We start from the raw sequence: 16,118 nt of genomic DNA on the forward strand, positions 1-16,118 counted from the left end.
TAGTGAGCAGCCCTTAGAATATTCCAGTCTTGTGAGCACTCTCCACTAGGGATGATCAATGAGATGCAAATATTTCCACGTTCATGCAGGATTATGTACATTTTACATTTTTATGCAAATATATGCAGCTTGAAAATGGGCCAATCAATTTAAACCTTGGTGGGACCTAATTGGTCCATTTTCAAGATGCATACATTTACATAATCCAACATAAACTGGGAAATAATTGCATCTCATTGATCATCCCTACTCTCCACCCCGACAGAGGCAACACTCACCGGAGGCTTTGGTCCCTTAGGCCACAGAGCTGGTTTGTGTCTCCCAAACAGGACTGACAGTTGGAGTACTGCAGGTGTCAAAGAACTGGATGAGAAATTTCAGCTCAGCAATGGAGATCCCAAGCCATCATAGCACAGAGATCTTCATTTAATAGTCAAAGACAATGTCCACAGATAAAACCATAAAAGTGATACTAGGAAAAATGGGCGCAAACAGAACGGACCCAGTAATAAACCATTTAGTGTTAAAAGTAACAGCCGCTGTTGTCCGCCATACCCAAGCAGTTTCGTCCAACCGGACTTCTTCAGGAGCTGGACGAAACCTGTCGGACTATCTGCACAGTAACTGTGGTGTGCTGCAGCTCATCACTTTCCATGCATATCCTGAATGGCTAAGTATGGCTTAAAGAGAAACCGTAACCAAGAACTTAACTTCATCCCAATCAGTAACTGATACCCCCTTTCCCATGAGAAATCTATTCCTTTTCACAAACAGATCATCAGGGGGCGCTGTATGGCTGATATTGTGGTGAAACCCCTCCTACAGTGTGATGTCAATGCCTCACAGCACTGAGGTACTGACATCACACTGTGGGAGTCTTGTTGCATAGTGGGAAATAACAGCTGTTTACAACTGCCAAAACAGCAAGCAGCATCTGATGCATCTCCTTACAGCGACATCACCTGCCAGCAGTAAAAATCTCACCATGTGATGAATGTCAGAATGTAAATCAGGGAGAAGAAAGATTTTACAATGGGCAAACACTTACTAAATCATTTATACATAATTATTGTAAAAAATTAAGCACTTTTTTATTACATTATTTTCACTGGAGGTCCTCTTTAAGACCCGTGAACAATCCTTGTGGATCACTAACCTACTAGCGGCTTTACTTTGTGCCCAAATGTACTCAGCGCCCTTTCTACATGTATAGGTTTTAGAGACGCCCACTGCTAAGATGAGTGACATAAACACACAGTGGCACATTGGTCGACTAGGCTGCACTACTTCCTTCAGGATATGGATGGAACGAGAGGAGTAGCTGTATTTTCACTTGTAAGTACACTTGTCCTTTAACTGTTAAAACATATTTTAGCAAACGCCTTTAAAAAAATATCATCTGGAATGGGTCACATGATCCTCAGGGGCTGATCCTGAGAACAAGGATTTCTGTTACTATGTAACCAGTGGCGTTCTGTTAATTGGGCGCCAGGGGGCGTGGCGCAGCGGGTGACGGCCTACAAAGGGGTGTCAAAAAGGCCAGCCCAGAAACCAATACATATCAGGGCTGCCAACCATCCAAATGACACTAAATTGTGTCACACCGCAGTACACGGAGGCTGATCCCTGAGCGGCTGAGCCAGGAAAAAGTTCCAGGCATCCTCCTCTGTTTGTCCCTCCCTCTCTCTACCGCCCTCCAATCAGTGTAAGGCTTTTTTTTGCACAGGCTCCTCTCCTTCCAATGAAAGAGGGAGACAGTCGAGTGAACCCGCCCACTCATCCCATTACAACTTTTCATCAGCTGCTGCAGAGAGTGTGTGAGAGCTCCGTGGGGGTTCAGTATGGTGCTGTGACAGTTCACCCTCTATATCCTCTCTAGGTCTCTGGTCTCCAGAGCAGGTATCCATCTAACATTAGTTAGGAATAGGAGGGTAAGAGCTGCCTGCAGCCTGACACATACAGCTGGGCGGGGAGGGGGGGGGGGGGGGGGACACTTGAGCAGGAGAGGTGGCTGCAGCCTGACACATACAGCTGGGGGGAGGAACGGACAGAGCAGGAGAGGTGGCTGCAGCCTGACACATACAACTGGGGGGAGGAACGGACAGAGCAGGAGAGGTGGCTGCAGCCTGACACATACAGCTGGGGGGAGGAACGGACAAGAGCAGGAGAGGTGGCTGCAGCCTGACACATACAGCTGGGGGGAAGGAACGGACTGAGCAGGAGAGGTGGCTGCAGCCTGACACATACAGCTGGGGGGAGGAACGGACAGAGCAGGAGAGGTGGCTGCAGCCTGACACATACAGCTGGGAGGAGGAACGGACAGAGCGCTGCAGCCTGACACATACAGCTGGGGGGAGGAACGGACAGAGCAGGAGAGGTGGCTGCAGCCTGACACATACAGCTGGGAGGAGGAACGGACAGAGCGCTGCAGCCTGACACATACAGCTGGGGGGAGGAATGGACAGAGCAGGAGAGGTGGCTGCAGCCTGACACATACAGCTGGGGGGGAGGAATGGACAGAGCAGGAGAGGTGGCTGCAGCCTGACACATACAGCTGGGGGAGGAATGGACAGAGCAGGAGAGGTGGCTGCAGTCTGACACATACAGCTGGGGGAGGAACAGACAGAGCAGGAGAGGTGGCTGCAGTCTGACACATACAGCTGGGGGGAGGAACGGACAGAGCAGGAGAGGTGGCTGCAGCCTGACACACACAGCTGGGGGGAGGAACGGACAGAGCAGGAGAGGTGGCTGCAGCCTGACACATACAGCTGGGGGGAGGAATGGACTAAGCAGGAGAGGTGGCTGCAGCCTGACACATACAGCTGGGGGGAGGAACGGACAGAGCAGGAGAGGTGCCTGCAGCCTGACACATACAGCTGGGGGGAGGAAGAGACAGAGCAGGAGAGGTGGCTGCAGCCTGACACATACAGCTGGGGAGGAGGAACGGACAGAGCAGGAGAGGTGGCTGCAGCCTGACACATACAGCTGGGGGGAGGAACAGACAGAGCAGGAGAGGTGGCTGCAGAGCTCTGCTCTTCCTCAGCAGTGCAGGTGTAGTGAAATTTTTTGCAACTTTATCAGATTTTGCAACCGGTTGCACTTATTTATAGGTATAGCTATCAGAAAGTGCATCCTAACCATTGACTTCACCCTATCTGTATCAGAAAATGCAACCCAACCAAACCCTATTCTCACACAGAACCCTCCCCTCTTGCTCAATTAATAACCCCCCCTGGAGGGGACAATCCCCCCTCTTGCTCAATAATCCCCCCCCCCCTACCCTGGAGGGAACAATCCCTCCCTTCTAGCTCAATGGGATCCATGGTTAACTGTTAACTGAGAGAAGCCACGCCTAGGCAGTTATACACTGTCCTCTATGGCAAGTTGCAAAATATGATGGGTTGCAAAACCTTTCCTTACGCCAGCTCAGTGACAGGCTGTCAGCATGCTGTGCACTTCTTGTCTCCTCTGCCCCCGAATTTAAAGAAAGTGCAGTTAAAAGATACAAATATTTTTACCACAGTCCGAGGCACCTCCTTGCTACAGTCAGTGTCTCCTCTCTGCTGTCTCTGTCTATGCAGGGCAGACTGGCTGCATGACAGGATCAGCTTATACATGAGACATTCACAGCTGTGTCCTGTCAATGTCTCTGCTTCAGGTGACTCCCCTTCCTGGGGGTCTCCTAGTTTATTATTACTGTGAGATCAGATAAATCCTGCCAGTGCTCAGCACTGTATAGTAAGCCACGCCCCTTTATCCAGGCAGCTTGTCACACATCCTAGCTGCTGAGAGATTGCCGCTCTGCAGGAGGGCTGCTATGTGACACTAAAGTGACCACCTGGGCTGGCCATGTAAACAAGGAATGAATGGCTGTAATAAAGGTAACCTGACTTGTGGGGGATGGAGGCTGCTGAGTGTTCTGTATCAGCCTGCCTGCTAGATAGCCTATACAGTTTCTCCACTCTTCCAGCTATTCCTCACTCCCCTATCCCCCATCACTTGCCTTTCTTCTCTCTGTTTTTTTCTGCCCCCTGTAAAGCTAGGTACACACGCTGCGATGTTACTTATCAATTGAGCTGCTGATGCGGCTTGATTGAGAAGATCCGACAGGTCCGATCTCGCCGCCATTCGATTCCCCGCGAGTGGACAATAGTGGCGAATCGAGCGCAAGATAAGCGGCGGCGGCGGGGACGAGCGGGTATCGAATCCAACGCACGCGCGGACGAACGGGGACGCGCGGGGGTGTGGAAGAGTCGATCCGGTGGCTAATCGAGCCGCTGGATCACTCCGTCTAGATTAGGCTTTAAAGCACTATGTGCCATCATAATTATTATTGCGCTGACATTTATGTGGACCTTTAATCCCCTGCTGAAGAAATGCTGCATCCCGTCACAAAAACAGTTCTGGTCCTATGTGACGATCACACTGATTGCGGTGTAGCATGTTGCGGCGAGTCTTATGCAGGTGACACAATAGCTGCTGTGCGCCTGATAGTGAGGTGTACTGTTATTGTAAAGTATGCCTCACTGTATGGTCGCAACGCAACAGTACCATGCGGTGCAACCTTTTGGGACTACTGTGGTGCAATTGCTCTGCAGTTGTGGTGTGATTGCACCGCAACAGATTGTGCTAAGTGTAAAAGGAGCCTTATGTAGTACTGTCACTGACTATGCTCAGAAGAGCTCACAATCTAATGCCTACCATAGTCATAGTCTAATGCCCTACCATTTATATAGCACTGACATTATCTGCAGCACTTTATAGAGTACATAGTCATGTCTATTCTCAGAAGACCTCACAATCTAATCCCTCCCATAGTCAATGTCTACTGTCCTGCCATATTATGTATTTATATAGCACTGACTTCTCTTGCAGCACTTTACAGAGTACATAGGCATAAGGCATGTGACCGACTGGCCTACGAGGAGCTCACAATCTAATCCTACCATAGTCATAGTCTATCCTGCCGTATTGTGCATTTATAAAGCACTGACATTTCCTGCAGCACTTGACAGAGTACATAGTCATGTCAAGGATTGTCTTCAGGGGATCTCACAAACCAATCCCTACCACTGTGTAGCTGCCACGCTCACTACTTTTCGTTTTTTTATTGGGGGGGCGTCTGTGGATATCCAGCACCGGGTGTCAAATACCCTAGGTATGCCACTGTATGCAACCAAACAAAAGAATAGATCATTCAGTACACGGTGCGGACGGGGCCAAATCCCACTACACTGCTAAATATGCTCTGCTCAGACAAGGTCAAACAAAGAGCACTTTTACACCTGATGTCAGGATTGGCGTTCCTGACTCCACCAAGTCTGTTCCAGAAGAACTGTTCCAGTTCTTTGGTATAAAATCGGGAGAGTAGCTACATTCCACTTCTTACTCCATAAAATCAGTCCTCATGAATGTTTAGGTGACATAAATGTAAGGACAGTATTCATAATTCTTCACAAGAAAAACTCCATATATTCATTCATTAGTCCTCTGCAGGTTGTGATGACTTTGTTCCACCTTCAAATGGAATTAAGTTTACAGCTAATGGCTGGGGACTACATAAGACACACCCCGTGGTTCCACCAGTCCACTGCATGAGAATCACTGCACTATGTTGTACCCAGAAAAGGGATGCTGGGATGAGGGCGGTGCCACTGGGAGGAGCACTATGATGAAAGGCGCGTCACAGGAACAGGAGCAGGAGGAGCCATTGTGCTAACAGACACCACAGGTAGAGCCATTGTGCTAACAGACACCACAGGAAGAGCCATTGTGCTAACAGACACCACAGGAGGAGCCATTGTGCTAACAGACACCACAGGAGGAGCCATTGTGCTAACAGACACCACAGGAGGAGACATTCTGCTAACAGACACCACAGGAGGAGACATTCTGCTAACAGACACCACAGGAGGAGACATTCTGCTAACAGACACCACAGGAGGAGACATTCTGCTAACAGACACCACAGGAGGAGACATTCTGCTAACAGACACCACAGGAGGAGACATTCTGCTAACAGACACCACAGGAGGAGACATTCTGCTAACAGACACCACAGGAGGAGACATTCTGCTAACAGACACCACAGGAGGAGCCATTGTGCTAACAGACAAACTACAAGAAGGCTTTTTTGTACGAATGAGTACAACACAAGTAGAGGGCATTATGCTGAGTAGACCTGCCCAGCAGGAGTCATTGTGCTGGGAGACATGGCCATTGGTAGTTATACACCTAATCCTTACTTGATGGGCTTTGGTGGGGTCTTGGTTCCTTTCTTCTTGGACCCCTCTAGGGAAGGAGACAGGCGGCACCTTCATACTGTCCTTTACCGCTGACCATACACGCGTGCAACTTTCTCGGGGTTCCCATTGCATGGGCCCCGTATGTAAGTTTTGTTTTTATGCTATTTTTAAGCTGTTTTTACTATGAAAACTCTATATTAAACGGTTTACACTTAGAGTTGCCGTTTGTTTGTTTTTTATGATGTTTACTGATATACATTCGTGAGATGAATCATTGCTGAATTGGTGGATCCTGGACAGCCTGTTGCTTCCTGATGTCCTACCAAAGCCTTGACACAACCTTATAATGTGGGTTGTCACCAGCTGGTAAGCCTCTTTCCTTTTTTGGGTATCCATGACTGCAGAGCTGTGCCGTGAACCCAATATTTATTGTGGTGGAGATTTGCCTGCTTTTATCCTTTGTTGAAGACTTTTTGGACTCTGCGCTGAGCATATATAATTTACCTGTTTGTGAACTCTGGACATTGTTCTTTTCTCAGCAGCGGCCATTTTGTTTCCTTGGCGCTGATACACATATGCAAACATTGGTAGTTATACACCTAATCCTTACTTGATGGGCTTTGGTGGGGTCTTGGTTCCTTTCTTCTTGGACCCCCCGTTGGTAGTGATTTTGGTGTTGCGGACATGTTTCAGCATCCAGGCCTTCAGGTTACTGAGATTGTTGTATTCAGACATGATAAGCCGCGGCCAGGGATTACACTCCTCCAGGTCCAGCACTGCGACGGCCACAGCTCGTCCCACCTGCAGGACACAAACAGTTAGCAGTTACCAAGTCTGGGGACTTTGCTCTTGTAATGTTCAGATTTTTTTTTATTTTTATTTTTTTTTACTACAAAATTTAAAAAAAACTCTTCTGTGCATAAAACTTTACCAGCCAAGCAGTCTTCTAATACTTGTTATGCTTCGTTATGTTTAAGAAAATATTTTAGGGCTAAACATTTTAATAAAAATAATAAAGAATAACAAAAAAGGAAAACTACGTTCTCTTTAAAGTGACTCTGTAACAAAAATTACAACATTTTTTCTACCATCCTACAAGTTCCTAAACCTATTCTAATCTGTTCTGGCTCACTGCAGCTCTTTCTACTATAACCATCTCTGTAATAAATCAATGTATCTTTCCCCTGTCAGACTTGTCGGCCTGTGTCTGGAAGGCTGCCAAGTTCTTCAGTGTTGAACTGTTCCTCTATGCACACTCCAGTGTGTGTTTTATTTACATAAGCCAGCAGCTTCTCTGCTATCTTATCAGTGATAGAAGAGAGCTGGATAAAAATCCTCCTCTGGAGGCTGTGAAAGGAGCTGGTCTGTCACATACTAAGGAATTAACGACATAGGCAGAGCTGTCTGCAGGAAGCTTGTAATGTTCAGTGCATGAGAGAAGCTGGGGACAGAAGGTAAACACACACAAGTGATCTCTTGAGATTCAGAAGTAAGGCTGTATACAGCCTGCTTGTGTACGGATGTATTTTCTATGTGTGGACATATTGTACATCAACCTACTTCCTGTTTTGGTGGCCATTTTGTTTGTTTATAAACAAACTTTTTAAAACTGTTTTTGACTACTTTTAATGCGGTGAGGAGCGGTGAAATTGTGACAGAGGGTAATAGGAGATGTCCCCTAACACACTGGGATGTTTACTTTTGTGCGATTTTAACAATACAGATTCTCTTTAAGATGAACCAAGTTCTCAAAATCTAATTTTCACCCATGTAGTGAATCAGAGTCAAAGAAAAGGAAAGCATTCTGTTGGAAAGATTCTTTAGACTGTAATGTTTCTTTGGTTATTTGTTGGTGCCATTCCAAATGAAATGAAGTTAAATCAAAGTTTGTTTTCACTGTGTTTCTGTAAAAGTGTATGCAACGTAGAGGCACTAACACACTTAGAAAAAAATAAAAAAAAGACACTTCATAAGGCATGTTCCTTTAAGAGGAGCTCCAGTGAAAATAATGTAATTAAAAAAGTGCTTAATTTTTACAATAATTATTTATAAATGATTTAGTCAGTGTTTGCCCATTGCAAAATATTTCCTCTCCCTGATTTACATTCTGACATTTATCACATGGTGACATTTTTACTGCTGGCAGGTGATGTCAGTGGAGGGAGATACTGCTTGCTTTTTTTGACAGTTGGAAACAGCTGTTCTTTCCCACAAATCAACAAGGCTCCCACAGTGTGATGTCAGCACCATGGTCCTGACATCACACTGTGGGAGGGGTTTCACCACAATATCAGCCATACAGCGCCCCCTGATGATCCGTTTGTGAAAAGGAATAGATTTCTCGTGGGAAAGGGGGTATCAGCTACTGATTGGGATGAAGTTCGATTCTTGGTTACGGTTTCTCTTTAACCTGCATGCCTGGGATGCACCCAAACTAGGACATGCGTAGCACCGACCACACTTTGGGCCCTGAGAAAACTAGATAAGGCACTAACCCTCAGTTATATCCAGTAGACTCTCAGTTATCTCATGTATCTGCGCAATCGACCAAGAGACAGATCTCTCACCGATCGAAGAGAGATATATTGGCTACCCATACACTGCAGGCCGATTCCCAATCAATTTCAGCATGAAATTTCCTACCTTGTGATGTTACATCCGCCGATTTGCTGCCTTAGCCGCTGTCCCCCAAATGTTAATATCCACAGTGCCCGTGCATTCAAAGCTCTCACCTCTCCGTCCACCACGAGTGTCCAGCTCCTCCTACTTCCCCAGTCACCCCCCACGTGGCTGCCACATATACCATGTGGCCCGTGTGAGGCATCACACAAGCCACAGTGCAGCACCACGAGTGTCCAGCTCCTCCTACTTCCCAGTCACGCCTCATGTGGCTGCCACATATACCATGTGGCCCGTGTGAGGCAACCCACAAGCCACAGAGCAGCACCACGAGTGTCCAGCTCCTCCTACTTCCCCAGTCACGCCTCATGTGGCTGCCACATATACCATGTGGCCCGTGTGAGACATCACACAAGCCACAGAGCAGCACCACGAGTGTCCAGCTCCTCCTACTTCCCCAGTCACGCCTCATGTGGCTGCCACATATACTGTACCATGTGGCCCGTGTGAGACATCACACAAGCCACAGAGCAGCACCACGAGTGTCCAGCTCCTCCTACTTCCCCAGTCACGCCTCATGTGGCTGCCACATATACCATGTGGCCCGTGTGAGACATCACACAAGCCACAGTGCAGCATGAGTGTCCAGCTCCTCCTCCTTCCCCAGTCACGCCTCATGTGGCTGCCACATATACCATGTGGCCCGTGTGAGGCATGAGGCATCACACAAGCCACAGTGCAGCAGCCACATGGGGCATGTATGGGGAAGCAGCAGGAGCAGGACACTCACACGCAGCCGGACAGGTGAGAGATTTTACTGCACGGGCAATGGGGGATATTTACATTTGGGGGACAGCAACAGGTGGATTTGTGGCATTAGTCCTGATATCGCAGGCATACCGCCACGCATACGATCGCCCACGTCGGCCTGACATTTCCCAGCATGGCCTGAAATCAGTTGAATCATCGATTGGCATGCTTGTTGCAGCACAGATTTTCATCCGATTTGATAAAATGAATGAATCGGATGGTGGATTGGGCTGCAAAATGATAGGATGTATGGCCACCTTTATATAAATGGCGGTATAGTTAGGATGTGTCTGTGCCATAGACTAGCAGAGGGATGTGCAGTTGGCCACAGTGGCATAAAGGCAGGATCTGAAGATGGCATTATGTTATAATAAGCACAGCAGGGAATACACAGTAACCCTGGCACAAAGAGCTGAAGGACACCGCTCACTGACTGCATGATCCTCACTCTTATTAATGTAACACCCGGTCATGTCAGAACCTGTCGATAAACACAGCAGACTGGGACAAGCTGTGACATGTCCTCTTTATAATGAATGCCAGTCCTCTCCTGGCAGCGGCGATGGAGACCACAGAGGAGGAACAAGTGCAGACAAGGCTGGAGGAGTAATCCAGTGCGGTGATCCAGTGCCAGGCATGGCGGCTCTACACGCCACACACCGGGAAGTCCAGCAAACACTGGAGCCAAGCCTAATAGCTTCTCCGCAGTCTGACAGCTGGAGGCCAACCAAAGCCTGAGGTGTAACACCCTTCCATGCACACCACACACCGGGGATTCCAGCAAACACTGGAGCCCAATCGCTTCTCCACAGTCTGACAGCTGGAGGCCAACCAAAGCCTGAGCAGTAACACACTTCCATGCACACCACACACCGGGGAGTCCAGCAAACACTGGAGCCAAGCCTAATAGCTTATCCACAGCCTGACAGCTGCAGGCCAACCAAAGCCTGAGCAGTAACACCCTTCCATGTACACCACACACCGGGGAGTCCAGCAAACACTGGAGACAAATGGCTTCTCCACAGTCTGACAGCTGCAGGTCAACCAAAGCCTGAGCTGTAACACCCTTCCATGCACACCACACACCGGGGAGTCCAGCAAACACTGGAGACAAATGGCTTCTCCACAGTCTGACAGCTGCAGGTCAACCAAAGCCTGAGCTGTAACACCCTTCCATGCACACCACACACCGGGGAGTCCAGCAAACACTGGAGCCCAATCGCTTCTCCACAGTCTGACAGCTGGAGGCCAACCAAAGCCTGAGCAGTAACACACTTCCATGCACACCACACACCGGGGAGTCCAGCAAACACTGGAGCCAAGCCTAATAGCTTCTCCACAGTCTGACAGCTGCAGGCCAACCAAAGCCTGAGCAGTAACACCCTTCCATGCACACCACACACCAGGGAGTCCAGCAAACACTGGAGCCAAGCCTAATAGCTTCTCCACAGTCTGACAGCTGCAGGCCAACCAAAGCCTGAGCAGTAACACCCTTCCATGCACACCACACACCAGGGAGTCCAGCAAACACTGGAGACAAATGGCTTCTCCACAGTCTGACAGCTGCAGGCCAACCAAAGCCTGAGCTGTAACACCCTTCCATGCACACCACACACCGGGGAGTCCAGCAAACACTGGAGACAAATGGCTTCTCCACAGTCTGACAGCTGCAGGTCAACCAAAGCCTGAGCTGTAACACCCTTCCATGCACACCACACACACGGCTCACTGAACTCACTCTCAATTCATTATGGGCACAGAAGGTCAATGACTTGCATTCACTTCTACTACAAACTGTGTGCAGCTTGGAATTCAGCCAATCAGTCTTCAGGAAAAGAATCTGATTGGCCCAGTTCCAAGCTACATATATCACACCTACCAACTTTTTGAGATGAGAAAGAGGGACACTTAAGCCACGCCCCTATTCACGCATACCATAAAGATTTCATAAGAAAAATATGTTGTTTTATAATTTAAACCACACTGGTCCTTTCTATCCTGCTTCATTTTCATTCGTATTAACATTTTAAAATTAAGTAGTATATCAATTTAAAGGGTGAGAATAAAGTTTAGAGTCAAATACATTTTTTAGTGGAGAAATATATATATTTACAAAGAAAGAGGGACAAAGTCCTGAAAGAGAGGGACAAATGAGGAGGAAAGAGGGACAGGGCTACCAAAGAGGGACTGTCCCTCTAAAAGATGGACAGTTGGGAGCTATGATATAGTTTGCATCTACTGTGGATAAAACATAAAAAAAACAAAAAAAAAAACACTAAAAACAGTATCTGCTGCACCAATTTGTAATAGATCCTCACCTTCTCCCCAATGAAGTACAGCTGCCTGCTCACTCCCAAAGAGTCTAAAACATCCTGCCCCCACATCACATAGGCATGCAAGACAGAGAGGTAAGGAGGGTGCTGTGAAATGTCACAGAACTGGCTACACAACGGCTTACTTACTAGCATGCAATTTAACTTCTTTCACAGGTACTTTAACCTCCCTGGAGGTACGCAGCTGCAGTGGTTGTGTCCGCGGGAGGGATTTTTTTAATATAAAAAAATGTTTTTTATTTGTTAGCTAGCACTAGGCTAGCTAACTATGTGTCCCAAGCCCCCCGGCACCTCTCTGAGCCCCCTGATCACCGCCAGCTATATTTACCTGTCTGCAATAGCCGAAGCTTCTCCATTCAGTTTCACTCGTCGCTATGGCGACGATCGGACATGACGTCATGCGCAGTCCCGATCCTCCCCATAGTGACGCGGCGATCGGAGGGACTTGGGCCACATGGTTAGCTAGCGAATCGCTAGCTTAACCAAATAAAACACTTTTTATTTAAAAAATTCCTCCCTGGGCCATGTAATTACCCTGCAGCGGCTAGCCTGACCATAGGTCGGGTTTAGCACCAGGGAGGTTAAAGGACACCTGTGGTTAGTGGGATATGGAGGCTGCCATATTTACTTCCTCTCTAAGCAATAAAAGTTGCCTAGTCTTCCTGCTGATCCTCTGCCTCTAATACTATTAGCCTTAGCCCTGAACAAGCATGCAGCACATCAGGAGTTTCTGACATTATTGTCAGATCTGACAAGATTAGCTGCATGCTCGTTTCTGGTGTGATTCTGATACTACTGCAGCCGGAGAGACCAGCAGGGCTGACTGTTTAAAAGGAAATATATATGGCAGTCTCCGTGTACCTCTCACTTCAGTTGTCCTTTAAAGTGTTCCTGAGGCAGGGGGTACAAGAGGATTTTTTCATACCTGGGACTTTTTTTTAGCTCTCGTTATCCTCCCAGTCCGCTTCCGCTGCTGTCACTCTGCGACTGACTGAGTCATTGGCTACTGTGCATGCGCTGTCCCGGCCACGCCTCCTCGATCGTGCTCCCCAGGATGGCAGCGCATACACACTTCATACAGATGTTCCTGGCCACAGGAGCGCGATCGAGGAGTTCAGTAGCCTTTGGGTCACAGACTTTAATTTGGCTGCATCAGCACAACAGATCGGACCAGGAGGACAGTGAGGGAGCTGACAGACTACAGGGGGCTGGAAAAAGCCCCAGGTAAGTAAAAGTCTTCTGGTCTCTGCTGTTTAGGTTAACTTTAAGGTGGTTAACTCAGCAATAGCCAATTTTCTTTTTTAAATGCTGATCACGACACGCTACATGTACCCAAGATGAGATAATAAAAAAAAATTATAGATACCTGGGGCTTCCTCCAGCCCCCTCCGGCCTGATCCATCCCTCGCTGCCATCGTCCGCCTTCTGGATCCTCCGTAAGTTCGTCCAATCAGCACATTGCTGGGAGCGTTCTGCGCTTGCGCAGTAGTATTGCGAAGGTGCAGAATGTTCCCAGACACAAGAGCACGATGGGGGACTGCACACTCCGCATGTGCTGGTTGGACGAACTTACAAAGGATCCAGAAGGTGGAGGATGGCGGCGAGGGATAGATCAGGCTGAAAGGGGCTGGAGGAAACCCCAGGTATGTATACATTTTTTCTATCATCTCATCTCAGGTTTACTTTCACCCATTCAGTCCCCAGAAAGGCCCCAGGTGAGGTAGCACTGACGACAGAGCAGGGACTAGTAATAAGATCACACACACACAGCCTGATATAGAGAGACATTAGTGAGGTTACCTGCTCAAATATGTCCGTGGTGAACTTGGGCGGGAATGCCGGGGGAGGCGGAGGCGTGGCTCGTCCGTTGTCATGGCACGCCACCGGGATGGGGTTCACACAGCGGCCCGTGTTGTAATTACACTCCAAGGTGTAACTGAAACAGAGAACACACACAGAGTCAGGACAAAGGGTCTCCATTACCAGCTCTGCGGGGAAGACGGTTCTAGTATTAGGTAACATGCAGTTCTCACACTCACCTGCTGGTGACACTGTTTTGCAGTACTGTGCTGCATGTAGATCCAATGGCCACCAGCAGGTGTCTCCCGGCAGCTGCTGGCTCAATTCCCCACTGCATATAATTTGTATTGAATTTGCATGCAATCTGGAATCAATAACAGTGATGGTGAACCGTTAAGAGGCCAAGTGCCCAAACTGTGACCCAAATTCCAAGTATTTATCACAGAGTGGCACCATAGCAATTTATACTGAAAACTGCAGTTTTAAAAATAAAAATAAAGGCCACTCTACATTTAAAATGCAGCAATTCCCACCACATATGAAATGCAGAAATTACCAATTACTCCAAAGCCCCTCCCCCTCTCTGCTGCTGTTCCCGGCTGGAACTACAAGTTAATTGTCAGGAGGGTAACAGGGAGGTATCAATGTGCAGTGAGGGGGCAGGTGAAAATATAAATTTCCTTCCTCTCTGCGCTGAACCAGACTGAAGGTTTTTTGAGAGGAGGGGGAGGGGAGAGGAGGGGAGAGGAGGGGGAGGGGGTGGGAGAGAGAGCAAGGGGGGGGGAATTTATTTAAATAATGAAAAAAAAAACCCGGAAAAAAACAACAACTCTGCAATATAGCAGTGGTGGCAGCCAGCCAGCAGCACACGTCCCCACAGAGAGGGCTCGGAGTGCCACCTCTGGTACGCATGCCATAGGTTCACCATCGCTGTCCTAGACCATCTCCAATACTCTGCAAAGTGTTGAAGAAAATGTGCCAGTGGTATACAAAGGAAAGGTGTAAAATCTCCCAGCAAAGTCGGTATAATCCCTCCCTGGAGTTGAGTGAGGCAGCGTCCCCCAGTCACTGTCACGTGACCATAATATGTGCCCCAGTCACGTGATCGTACATCCCCCAGTCATGTGACCACACCTCTTCACGCTGCTACCTGTGAATGATCCCTGTGGCCTTGTGTATAGCCACCCGTCCGCTGCCCTCCTTGGACTGGCCGTCCCTCTTGTCTTTGGCGTACATGTTCTTCTCAGAGAAATTGCACCCCATGAAGTCAAAGTGGGCGGAGTTCAGAGAGATGAGTTTGGGGTACAGCAAGTTTTCCACCTGAAAAATAACCAAATCACACAGTGAATATTACTTCCCTTCATCGCCAGCCATGGAAAAGGCTGAATGTTACATCGAGGGTCTTTTTTATTTTAAATACTTAAAAGGGAAACATGCAAAACATGCAAAAAGTGCATTTGATTGGACTACAGTGCAGATAATTTGCATTAAATATTGTTTATGGCACAATTATATCATATGATTCCGCATTGCTGACCTGTAAAAATCGTGTGAGGAAGCCAAACAACCAACAGATAATCGCCTATAGAGAGGGAAGGCTCTGGTCCTACTAGAGTATTCCCTCTCCTCTACCGGTACCATTATAGCAATGGCTCTCCCGGTAGCAGCCTTTGACCAATCTGTCGAATACTGCTCTCTGCCACCATGGGAGGCTCAGGGAGCCAGAGTGCTCCCAAAAGACGGGCGGTCCCGTACTGCGCCTGCGCTCTCTCTCACGCATGCGCACTACAAAGCACTTGATCTCCTAAAGACTTCCAAAGCCTCCCGCGGCGAGGGGGTTCAAACAGAGGAGCCAGCGGTGGAACGTGGGGAACGTGAGAGGAATGGGAAGGCTCTTTAAGACCTACAGCCTTCCCTCTCCATATTGGAGTATCTGGTTTTTGTTTGTTTTTTTTTGGCTTCCCATTAGCTTTCAGGAGCATTTTCTGCTAAGAATCTAGTTTGGGTGCGGGAACCCACTGGCACGTGGGCGGGAACCCACTGGCACGTGGCCGGGAACTCACTGGCACGTGGGCGAGAACCCACTGGCACGTGGGCGGGAACCCACTGGCACGTGGGCGGGAACCCACTGGCACGTGCGCGGGAACCCACTGGCACCTGCACGGGAACCCACTAACGTGCCAGATCTTTAGTGACAAGGACAACTCCGATTGACCCAAGAGTCCATGGTTCTCCACCTCAGCCGTCCCTCCTGAAAGCAGCCCCACCATCCCTTCTCCTCCTCCATAGTAACAGACACACCTCTAGACTA

At 48.4% G+C, this 16,118-nt stretch overlaps 1 protein-coding gene across 2 annotated transcripts in view; it reads right to left on the reverse strand.

Annotated features, from left to right (window-relative positions):
* The window catches only part of AGBL5 (AGBL carboxypeptidase 5), a 104,682-nt gene that overhangs the window by 44,290 nt on the left and 44,274 nt on the right, over positions 1 to 16,118 (reverse strand). For both annotated transcript variants that reach the window (XR_011031297.1, XM_068279868.1), the window contains exons 9-11: positions 14,958 to 15,127; positions 13,808 to 13,943; positions 6,856 to 7,046 (exon numbers count right to left, since the gene is read on the reverse strand). Coding sequence is in view for 1 of the 2 variants with exons in the window: in XM_068279868.1 (XP_068135969.1) it covers positions 6,856 to 7,046; positions 13,808 to 13,943; positions 14,958 to 15,127 (497 nt within the window). In the remaining variant the exon portion in view is untranslated. The remainder of the gene's footprint in view (positions 1 to 6,855; positions 7,047 to 13,807; positions 13,944 to 14,957; positions 15,128 to 16,118) is intronic.

This window comes from Hyperolius riggenbachi, chromosome 4 (genome assembly GCF_040937935.1).
Source record: "Hyperolius riggenbachi isolate aHypRig1 chromosome 4, aHypRig1.pri, whole genome shotgun sequence".
Taxonomy (NCBI): Eukaryota; Metazoa; Chordata; class Amphibia; order Anura; family Hyperoliidae; genus Hyperolius; species Hyperolius riggenbachi.